The 12,298-nt window shown below is 41.2% G+C and overlaps 1 protein-coding gene across 1 annotated transcript in view; it reads right to left on the bottom strand.

Moving 5' to 3' along the window:
• Mekk1 (mitogen-activated protein kinase kinase kinase 4) overlaps nt 1–12,298 on the bottom strand; it is a 59,414-nt gene that overhangs the window by 27,091 nt on the left and 20,025 nt on the right. The window contains exons 9-15 of the mRNA XM_028323322.1: nt 10,699–10,847; nt 9,283–9,400; nt 8,931–9,009; nt 8,054–8,246; nt 6,711–6,825; nt 5,499–5,623; nt 3,029–3,188 (exon numbers count right to left, since the gene is read on the bottom strand). Coding sequence (XP_028179123.1) covers nt 3,029–3,188; nt 5,499–5,623; nt 6,711–6,825; nt 8,054–8,246; nt 8,931–9,009; nt 9,283–9,400; nt 10,699–10,847 — 939 coding nt within the window. The remainder of the gene's footprint in view (nt 1–3,028; nt 3,189–5,498; nt 5,624–6,710; nt 6,826–8,053; nt 8,247–8,930; nt 9,010–9,282; nt 9,401–10,698; nt 10,848–12,298) is intronic.

Below are 12,298 nucleotides of genomic sequence, written 5' to 3'. Positions count from 1 at the left end.
GATCTTCCCATAAACATAGCTGTGGAATGGAACTACTTGTTTGATGCAGGCGCATGGTTATACCGCTACCTAGGAAAAAGAAGAAAGAAGAAAATGGCTGAGAAAAGTGATTAAGGGAGAGAGAGAGACTTATCAACTTGGAAAGGGATCAACACCGTATCGCCTTTTGCGCCTTTCGTGAGCTGTCATCGCGTTTTCGTTACGGTGCAGATAAGTGTGCGTTGCAGTATGGAGTTTCAAAGAAATTGATCGCCTCGAGTTGATACGGTTACGATGAACGATCCCTTTCCGGGTTTATAAAGGTGCGCCGTCCTTAAGCTATACTTAGGACGTATACGGATTACTAATGTTTGGCCAAAAAACGTTTCCCAAATTATCACATGGCAAACAACGTTTCGCAAATTTTCATTTGGCAAATTCTCATTTGGCAAAGCAACTTATTGCAAACTTTTAATTCGCAAATATTGTTTTTGGCATATTATTGTTTAGCAAATTATTGTTTGGCAAAGTATGGTTTGCCAAATGTTTCATTAGGCAAAAATATTTCACGATAAACTATTTACAAAATAATTTGATTGGTGCATAGAATGGATACAAATTAGCTTGTGGTTATTATTTTGTTTAGTGGGTAGTTAATATAAAATTTGTTCTACATTAATTTCCTTATTTCATTCTTTTTATCGAAATTTCCAAACGATTCATTAACAATAAAGGTGATTCTAGCGCTCGGCGGCCGCTGCCGCGGCACGCTTCGCTCGCCTTCGCGCATTAAGGGTCACTGTTCTAACTTTTTGCAACCATACTATTTCCTGCAATGTATTACATAAAATACATAAAATTCTTGTGAAAACCATGATCATGTGCCTTACTTTGATTTGTGGGTAACGGTGGGTAAGTATGTGAAGTGTCAATTTGACCAAACAAATTATTTGGGATATAATATTTGGCAACATAAAACATATGCTATATAAACATTTGCCAAGTAAAATTTGGCCAAATGATAATTTGACCAAATGAATTAGTTGCGAAAAGTACAGTTGCTAAAAGTTCATTTGGGAAATGAAACTTTGGCGATAAGTTGTTTGCGAAGTGAAATTTGGCGAAAAGTAATTTGGCCAAACGGAAGGATACCCACTATAACGTATATACAGGGTGTCCCGTAATGTAACGTCAAGCCGGAACTGGGTGTTGAGGCAAGTTGTGCTGGTTATCAGAAAAATATAAAAAAAAATCTATGTGGCATATTTTAAAAATAATAGGCATTTAAAAAAAATCAAAAAATTCTACTCCAGGTGACGGTCCTTTTGCTCGTGTTGCCACAAATCTTCACTTTTTCCAAAATTTTTTTTTTGTTATGTAACCCTGAATAATGCTTCTCTAAATTGTTATCAAAATTACAAAACCAGCTGCTCCAGCTTGGATGAAAAAATACATTATTCCCAAAAAAAAATTTCAAAATAAAAATTTTGTCTAGTTTAAACTGACTGTACTGAAAAAAAATTGTACTACGCGAGTGTGGCAAGTGACGTCATAATTTGGCGCATTTAGTAAGGATTCCAAAATGGTATAACACTTGGTAAATTTTTGCTGTAATTGTCGACAATTTTTGGTTTTTTGGAAATAGTCCCGTTTTTAACTTTATCTACCTTGGTTAAAAATTATTATTCTAATGTGCCCAAAATTCAAGTTTCTGTGACTGACTACCGTACAGTCAGTCACAGAAACTTTTGTCACCATGACAGTAATTAGTAGTTGACATACTGTGACAAAAGTCACCCGTGCGCGCGCGCCTTTACTACCTGCTCTGCCTGCACTTGTACTTGGTAACAGGGATAATAAGGATATGAAGTTTCGGTTATGGATACGGTTACGGATATTAGAATAATATTATACCGGTTTCGGTTACGGTCACGGATATGAAATAATTTCAGATTATCCGAAAGTCTCGGATAATTTCGGATACGGAATTATTAGAATTTCAAAAATGTAGGTATAATACAAATAGCAAGATGCTGCGTGAGCGTGAACCACATAGCTACTTTATGTACCAACTAAGACGACACCTATGTATGATAAAGGTAAAACAGGCTGGCATATTAGATGGTGCCAGCGAATGCCAGACAAGTTGGTAACAAATATTAAGATTTAAGGTACAATTCCAAGACGGGCCGCAGACCGCAAACTGCAACCGCAAACTGCAAAACTATGAAATCGGCAGCGCGGCATTGCAGCTGCGGCGTGTATACTGCAGATTTCATAGAGTTTTGCAGTTTGGCCTTTATCCGAAACTATCCGTAACTTTTGAATCAGTTTCGGTTACGGTTATGGACATTTTTTTATTTCGGATATCCGATAGTTTCGGTTACGGTTACGGATATCCATAACATCCCTGCTTGGTAAGATGGCCCTCTCCGTCCCGCTCATACCTTTTAAAATGGCTTCTCCACCTCACTTAAGCCAGAAACTTGAATTTTGGGCACATTAGAATAATATTTTTGACCAAGGTAGATAAAGTTAAAAACGGGATTATTTCCAATAAACAAAAATTGTCGATAATTACAGCAAGATTTTACAAAGTGTTATACCATTTTGGAATCCTTACTAAATGCGCCAAATTATGACGTCACTTGCCACACTCGCGTAGTACAATTTTTTTTCAGTACAGTCAGTTTAAACTAGGCATAATTTTTATTTTGATATTTTTTTTGGGAATAATGTATTTTTTTCATCCAAGTTGGAGCAGCTGGTTTTGTAATTTTGATAACAATTTAGAGAAGCATTATTCAGGGTTACATAACAAAAAAAAAATTTGGAAAAAGTGAAGATTTGTGGCAACACGAGTAAAAGGACCGTCACCTGGAGTAGAATTTTTTGATATTTTTTAAATGCCTATTATTTTTAAAATATGCCACATAGATTTTTTTTTATATTTTTCTGATAACCAGCACAACTTGCCTCAACACCCAGTTCCGGCTTGACGTTACATTACGGGACACCCTGTATAAGTGCCTGAAAGGGCCTTTTATACCTGCTTAACGGTGAGGCAGGAGGGCCGCTCGGGGCGCGCCTCGAGCCGCAGCGAGAGGTAGTCGTGCACGGCCTCCATGCAGATGCTGCTTAGCGTCAGGAAGTGGTTCCTGTATGATGGCAGCCGCATGGCCAGGTTCTCCTCCGACCAGCACCCGTATCTGGACAAAGAAATATTTATTTATTTATTTATTTTCACCAACATAAACTATCTTTACAGGTCAATAACCTAATGCGATAGCATAAATTATTTTGTAGGCTGGTACACTGTATCTACTTACACTAACTACTTATAACTAACAATAAAAAAAGTGCGGCTCTTACGAATATAATTATTATTTTATCCTAGACGAACGGGAAAAGCATAACACTTCACGAAGAGGAATTTGGCTGCATATCACAATGACGAAAATAAATATGTGTCGGCGCCATATTTATTTATAGAAATTTATTTGTCACATATCGTCATAAATTATAGCCTATAGTTATGTTAATCTGGTTTATAAACAATAATACTGTAAAGTTTCAACAAAACCCGTTCAGTAGTTTTTGAGTGAAAGAATAACAAACATCCAGACATCCAAACTTTGGCATTTATAATATTAGTAGGATTGTTATACGTCGCCACTAATGACAATATTTTTTTTCCCATTTATCCTCAGTAGGGACATAGTCAGTGTCCACAACCGGGAATAGACGGACTGCGGATACTATGCGGTATCCACGAATCACCTCAGCCTGTGCCTCAGTGATATCATGCGTTGCGCTTTTTTGAACAGTAGGATGCTCCACGACTACACAGCACTGTGCCATATTCGAGCCCCATATAGGACCATATAACGCGCGACGCAAAAGTATAGTCAACGACTCAGTGCAGCCGGGCCTCCGAGATTAGGCATCAACCGGCTTAGTGCGCTGGCGGTAGCCAAAAGCTTAGGAGTGAGACGATTCAAGTGGCCGTCAAATGACCACTGTCCAACTAACTACAATCCGAGGTACCTACCGCAAAGATTTTCCGACTGTAATATGTTGTGTATGTTCCCCCTACAACTAGGTGGGACCCTGCTGGCAGAGCATTCCTATTAACTATTCTGTAACCACCTATTTATGGCAAATAAATTATTAGTATTATTCCTCTTTATAATATTAGTATACGTACATAACTTGTTGTCCCAAATTTTCGTCATTCGTTTCATCGCTAAAAATAACTTAATTTTATTTTTCATTACGTCTGAAATAGAATTTGTAGTAAAAATAGACTGTAATGAAAAATAACAATAAAATATTTTAATTACCACGTGATCGCAAAATCTACCACCAAGATTTTGCGGATACACTATAAAAGTCCAGCTACCTGTCAAAGATCAACGTGCGCGTGACACATGTCAGCAGAGCACCGAGCGACGTGACCTCACTCTGGAACGCCTCGAGGCGGACTGAATTTGAACGATTCGTGCGCGGCGTTTTATAGTACTTTTGAAATACTCATAGAAAAAAAATTACAATGAATTATTTTAAATTTCAAAGTAAATATTTGAGATAAGATATTCTTCTATTACATTAAGCTATTTTTGTGTTGAATAAAGGAAGAATATTGGTGAAAAAATCACTTTGATTTTTGGGTATTTCATGTTCTTTTAATTTGTGATTTCTTATTGTAAAATGCTTAAATCTAAAAATTTTCTCAGATAACTATTTGCCCAAGGATCTATGCTATAAGATATAAATGTTTGTTAAATCGTTTTCACAGTATTTTTATAAAAATTTCAGCTTGTAAACTGACGCTAAAGTGGAAATTTACAAAACCTGTGTGGACTTATCTTGATAGAATTCTTAAATATTAAACTAATCGCAATATTTTCTCAATTAACTATTTAGACGACGAAATTGTCTAACTATTTATGCCTATAACATATTTGTAATATTACTGGTTAATGATTGTAACGAGTTGAAAAAGTACTGTTTTTGCGCCAAACGGCGTAAACGCTCTTAAAGGAACGCTAGTTCGAACCCCGTTGCCTCTCGACTATAATTGTGGTGAGCCCAATCGTAACAAAAGTATATTTAGCTTAGTACGAGTTGACGGGGCTAGTAGTGAATCATTGCAGTCAAAAAATTTATGTTAAGTAATTTTAAAAGTCACAGTGTATCTGTAGAACGACGAATATTAATTCTTAGTCCCAGTAGTTAGATCTACACCTTGACCGCCATTAACACCTAACCAGTGAAAGTTATGCTAGTCCCATAATACAGATGGAATTCGAAGCCAAACCAGTTTCTTCTCAGCACTTGCCATATGTTTGTCTCGAAGCGCTGGTAGGGCCCAAAAGATAAGGAGACATGTAAAGTGCCCCATAAGGGCTACCTTTTTCTTTTTTTATTATTTTCTATTGACGTTCATAAGTGCCACTTGTGGTCTAAACTGAATAAATATTTTTGATTTTGATTTTGATTTTTGATTGTATACCCACCTCCTTAATTCAGCAGCGTCGCTGAATTCGTCCTTCTTAGAGTTTTCAGTCTTGTCCTCATCATCTTTGGTGTCGTCGAACACTTCCACCGTCGCGTCCTCCTGGTAGCCCTCCGGGTTCACGCTCTGTGTTCAAAACAAAGAACATGAGATATTATTTATTTGTAAATGTGAATAAATAGCCAATGAGTGTAGGCTTTACGTCAATGGAAAAAAGACAAGACCATTGACATATTTATTTTTGTATCATGTAACCGCGGAAAACGCAGCGTGGGACGTCCACCTACAAGGTGGACCGACGACATCGTAAAGGTAGCAGGGAAGCGCTGGACGCAGGCCGCTACCAATCGATCAACGTGGAAAGCATTAGGGGAGGCCTATGTTCAGCAGTGGACGTCCTATGGCTGAAATGATGATGTTGAACCGCGGAAATTCAATGCGGGTAACACAGGACCAGTCGTTGTGGATGTGGAAAAACTTGGGGGCGGCTTTTGTCTACCAGTGGACGTCATTTATGGACGTACAGGAAAATGCAGCGTAGGACGTCCTGGAGGTGGACCGACGACCTCATAAAAATAGCAGGAAGGCGCTGGATGCAGACCGCTATCAAGCGCTCATTACGGAAATTATTGGGGGAGGCCCATGTTCAGCAGTGGACGTCTTATGGCTGAAATTATGATGGTGATCATTGTTTATGACAATGACTAAAGCTCGGTCTCTGAGCACGTAGAATTTTGTTCAATGACCCCAAGCTACCCATCCTTATCACTCGAGCGTAATTATATTGCGATCGCGACTGTGCGACGGGCGCCCGCAGTGAGCGTGCGAGCGCGAATGCAATATACCTAATTACGCGCGAGCGATAAGGATGGGTAGCTTGGGGTCAATGGACAAAATTCTACGTGCTCAGCGACCAGACTATTTTTTTATCCACAACGAGGAAGCTCTTGGCCTGTATCTCACCTGGTGGTGAGTGATGATCAGGCCAAGGTGGAAGCGAGCTTCACCCGAAATCCTCAACCACAGCTATCTTACCTCTAACTGCCGGAACACAATAATGCTGTTAACATTGTTGTTATGGCGACAGACTTAGGTTAGATGGTGGTAGCTGGCCAGGTGGACTTAGAAAAAGCCCTACTATAGGTGTTAGGAACCACGATTTCGCCAACGTCACGTGTGCTGTCAAACTGTCAAGAAGCTGTCAAAGACTCACGTCGGGCATCTCGAGCGTGACGTGCACCTTGTGCAGCACGTGGCTGCACATCTTGTTGACGAACATCATGCAGCGCCGCACGCCCTGCGTCTTTAGCATCTCGTGGTGGTACTCTCTGGAAACAGATCAGATACTTTGTGTAGCGAATGGGATACTTTTGCGTTGGCAATCAAAGTCTGAGATATACTTGAGCTATTGGCAAAGATGGGCGGAGTTTAAAAAAAATTAACAAATATCTTTAAGATATTACTATCTTAAAGATATTTGTTAATTTTTTTTACAGGCCGGCAGGCAGATTTACAGGCCTTCAATCAACCAGATTTTTTGTTTCAGAGGACAAGTCAAGTCATATCCAGCGGGAAATGAGTTGCCACGCAATGCGCCACGCGATATATCAATCTTAAATATCACAAAAGCCGCTAAAGTAGAGGAGTCTTGTGTGGACACTGCGACTCAGCAAGCGTAGTATGGGACGTCCTCCAGCCAGGTGGAGTAATGACTTGCGAAAGTCATAGTAAAGATAGGGTAAAACGGCGCGTATTGTAGGTTTATATCCAACAGTAAACTGATATAGGCTGATAATGACGACGACACTGTTAGGGTCCTAACGAATATTAGTACAGAATAAAATAGCGGACTGTATAAAAATAGGTGCTGTATTTTCGCCAGCCTAATTACAAGAGATTATAAACGGGACTATTCCCACCTCTCGTTCCCACCACTGCAACTCCTGTGTAGCCAGGATCTACAGCTTGACCGCCACAAAAACCCAACCAATGAAGGTCAAGTTTGTCCCGGGGGAAAGTTAAACTGTCATTGGACCCGCAACGAAATTAATCAGAAGAACATAGGAGGAGTTCGAAATTAAGGTTCGACTTCCCTCCATTGCAAAGCGGATGACAGGTGACAAACAAAGGTTTAAAACCTTTAAGAAAAAGATTATGCACCACGGACAATAAATTAAATTAAGGGGGCCTATCTTATGAGCAATTAGCAACTACCTGCCAGTAATATTTTTCACAAAATCGCTACGCTACAAGAGATTATAAGAGTACGCGTGGTATACGTGCGTCCAATGCGTGTGTGAACCGAGCGCCGCCGATGATGACGAGGTGACGTTAGTCATCGTACGCCGCCCGCACGTCTCCTCCCGCTCGTTGTTGGCTTCCCAACAACACTATAAAGATGTATTCCAGCCCATGTATAATATGTGTATGTATTTAAAAAGTATAATTATGTAGTATATCCGTTAAGCTACTACCCATAATACAAGCATATTAATTGCTTACTTTTGGGCTAGATAACACTGTGTGAAATTGTCCAAAGATTTACTTTATTCATACCTATACGGCGACACCTGGCACTTGCCGAGCAGGCGCAACCTGGTGATGTCGTCGAGCGGGCCCATGCGGTAGACGTCCTGGCGCGCGGCGTCGGCGCCGCTGCTGTAGCCGCTCTCGCTGCTGGCGCTGGTGTCGCTGGTGCCGTACTTGTCCGAGATTACGATCTCCGGCGTCAGCTGCCCGTTGGCTTCTGCTGGGAGACGACGATAGATAAAACCTAATTTTTTACAACACTTATTCACTTTTGCCTTTTTTTAACAGGCAAACAATTTTGCTTAGTTTAGGTATTAATAATTTTACATTCGCACACTAACGTTTTTTTAAGTAATTCTTATTCTTACTGAAGCCCTAAATGCACCCAGCCTCCTTCCGTATTAGTCGCAAACAAGTCCAACCTAGACCGTATAGTGGAAACGATAAGTGATCTCAATCGATTATTTCTAAACTAATTAGTTACTGATCCTGAAAGTGCTTCATGAGCTCTTTCAAACGGTATCAATAATAAGTTACAGAATAAACTGGATCTATCCGAAAATTCAATGTTTCCGGCTTCAATAGTCAATCTTTATATCCTCCCTTTACCCCACCCAGGTCCGATTCGTTTACGCTATCTTCAAAACACATAAGACTCAAAAACTAATTTGAATACCTATAATAAGTGTCTTAATTTATTTACTCATAAAACGCCGATTGCTTCAAGCGCAAGCTAACTCAGAGCTATCCTACTAGTAATCTTCGTGCAATCGGCACTAAGGCAAGCTATCATCATCAAGATCATATCATTTAATCTCCAACACAAGTCTCTCCTCTTAGAGGACCCTCAATTTACCAATTTGGCCCACACTTCCCACGTGGCCAACTCGGAATATGTTCTTACCTGAAGAACCGCCATTCGCAATGGCACAGTCAACCTCGTCCTCCCGCCTGTCATCCACGGCCTCATCCTTCGCGCTGTCCTCCCCTCTATAGTCTGGTCTGTGAGCACGTAGAATTTTGTCCAATGACCCCAAGCTACCCATCCTTATCGCTCGCGCGTAATTATATTGCTGTCGCGACTGTGCGACTGGCACCCGCAGTAAGTGTGCGAGCGTCTGACGTCTTCTTTCAGAGAGTGCGTGCTGCATTGGCTATTGTTGGAGTCGAGTCTTACCTGAGGAGCCTCCATTCGCTATGGCACAGTCAACCTCGTCCTCTCGCCTGTCATCCACAGCCTCATCCTTCGCGCTGTCCTCTCCGCTGGTGACGTCTTCCTTGAGCGAGTGCGTGCTGCATTCACTGTTGCTAGAGTCACTAGGGTTGTCGCAGTTGAATCGCACTAGGCAGGGCCGGCTGGCTTCCGAGCATTGTCTGGGAAGAAAAGTCAGTTATTGGCGTTAGTTTGTGGTAACTAAGGTAAAGACTATCGTTTTTCGAGTGGCGCTGCGTAGATTCGGCGTTCGATAGCCGCTCATCGTCGTCATGTTATTAACTTTAAAAGAGAGTTGATGCGCCGCGTCGACGCTGCGCGGATCCTGGTGATACTAACGTTACGACGATCCTCAAAATACTAGTGTGGGAACCCTTACCATGCCATGTGGCTCCCAAAGATGAGGTAGTAGACACCACATTTGTTATCACTTAGGCACAAATATTTGGAGGATATGGAATATTGAAGGAGTCACATATTTTTTGATTATTTTCACGAGTCTGTGATCATGTGGCAAAGGGAATATGACGTCAATGATGCATCAATGAATTAATTTTCTTTCAAATACCGTATTTTTGTAAAGTTGTGGTCACGTCCCTCCCATATAAGGTACAGAATCTTTCCGAGTGCAATATCATTTCGGTCATCATACAGTCGACTACACAAGTCTACTTGTTGCAGCATCGCTGTTATTACAACTTTATTAAGAGCGTTTACGCGAAGCGCGGCGTTTCAAGGGGCATCATTGGAAATGATTCGCGCGCGGCGTTTTTTAATAGTTTTCAAATGTTTATAGCAAAACAATAACAATGAATTAAATATCGTTTCAAAGTAAATATTTTAAAGAAGATGTTGTTTTATTATATTAAGCTATTTTTATGTTGAATAAAGGAAGAATAGTGGTGAAAAAATCACTTTGATTTTTGGGTATTTCACGTTCTTTTAATTTGTGATTTCTTATTGTAAAATGCTTAAATCTAAAAATTTTCTCAGATAACTATTTGCCCAAGGATCTATGCTATAGGATATAAATGTTTTTTAAATCGTTTTCACAGTATTTTTATAAAAATTTCAGCTTGTAAACTGACACTAAAGTGGAAATTTACAAAACCTGTGTGGACTTATCTTGATAGAATTCTTAAATACTAAACTAATCGCAATATTTTCTCAATTAACTATTTAGACGACGAAATTGCCTAACTATTTATGCCTATAACATATTTGTAGTATTACTGGTTAATGATTGTAACGAGTTGAAAAAGTACTGTTTTTGCGCCAAACGGCGTAAACGCTCTTAAATGCCAGAGTGAACTTTTCCGAACGCAATTATTTTTCATTGCCTATAGTTTCTACCGATATTGCTATTTCTCCGAGTTTCTCCGCTACGTTTTCTCAGCATGTTATCTAACGTTGTTTATCTAAGAATCCTATTACTACGGCGTAACAATTAACAAGTTACCTGCTGAGCGGGTTGTCGGAGGCAGTAGAACTGGGCGTGGGCGTGGGCGTGGGCCGGCGCCGCTTGTGGCGCAGCGTGCGCATCATGCGGCGGACAGCTAACATCTTGAGCCGCATGTGCAGCGCCGTGTTGTACCATAGGCACATCGCCTGCAACAGTTGGGAACGTTTCAATTTATTTATATTATTATTTATAGCGGCCTACATCCAGCACCTTTCTGAAGTTGTCTGTCAACGTTAAATAATAATAAGAATAAGAAAAACTTTATTTGACACAAAAATAAAATAAAAAACAAAACAAAGGGACTTAAAACTGTACACGCACTTTGTGTCAAAAAGGCGCCCGCTCAGCATTAATCGAGCACCCGACGCTGGTTTTCAGTGGTTGCCTCTCCAACCAACATTTTAAATTACAAAAGAAAACGATTCAAAACATTGACAAGAGGGCGCCACTATCTCACTGCTCCAATTTTTTGTCATGTTGAGCAAATACTCGATTCCGCATTCCATTAAAATTGTAAAATTGTAATTGACATTGTAGATAAAATTCCTACGCTGCGCTTACGATTCGCGGCCTCCATTCCAGAACTTTGCTGCCTCATAGGTTGTCAATTTTACGTACTATGTGCCCACTTCAGCTGGCTATCCGTCGGGCTATGTCAGCGACATTAATTCGTTTAAGGATTTAAACACACTGGATGCCTTCTGCGGTTTGCAGTCAGATCAAATGAACGCAGCCCGCTGTCACTTTGCGTTCTTTTCTCATACCTGCGCTGTCAGATCTCATCGATAGAAAAAGTACAGAGACCGACAATATTGTTCATACATATATGTTTTTTTTTATCCACAACGAGGAAGCTCTTGGCCAGTATCTCACCTGATGGTAAGTGACGATCACGACGTGGCCGAAGGTGGAAGCGAGCTTTACCCGGAATCCTCAACCACGGAGGAACTGGCTATCTTACCTCTAACTGCCGGAACACAATAATGCTGTTAACATTGTTGTTATGGCGACAGACTTAGGTAAGATGGTGGTAGCTAGCCAGGCGGACTTAAAACAAGCCCTTCCACCAACCAAACCGAACAGAAAAATCTGCCCCCACTGGGAATCGAACCCGAGACCTCTGCGTGGTCTTACCACTAGACCACAGACGCGGTAAAATGACCTGAGCGTAGACCGCATCCAGTGTGGCAAATCCTTTAAGGCTCACCTTGATCCGGTTCTGGAAGGGCTCGGTGGCCACGAGCGGGTGGTCTACAGTCATGGCCTTGCACGAAGGGTACAACGCCAGCGCGTTGTAGTATGCGTCGATGAGCGCGTTGACCTGCATCACTCATCGGCTGTAACTGTGACGTCAGCTCACTTTGATCCGGTTCTGGAAAAGCCACGAGCGGCGCCAGCGCGTCGTAGTCGCATCGCGAGGGCGTTGACCTCCTGCTTCGCTAGTGTCAGCAACTGTGACGTCAGCTCACCTTGATATAGTTCTGGAAGGGCTCCCGTGGCCACGAGTGGCGCCAGCGCATTGTTGTCGCGTCGAGAGAGCGTTGACCTCCTGCATCGCTAGCCAGCTGCAGCTGTGACGTCAGATCACCTTGATCCG

Source organism: Ostrinia furnacalis, unplaced genomic scaffold (genome assembly GCF_004193835.3).
Source record: "Ostrinia furnacalis isolate ACB-3 unplaced genomic scaffold, ASM419383v2 OfSCF0635, whole genome shotgun sequence".
Lineage (NCBI taxonomy): Eukaryota > Metazoa > Arthropoda > Insecta > Lepidoptera > Crambidae > Ostrinia > Ostrinia furnacalis.
This window is presented reverse-complemented; position numbering and strand designations above follow the sequence as displayed.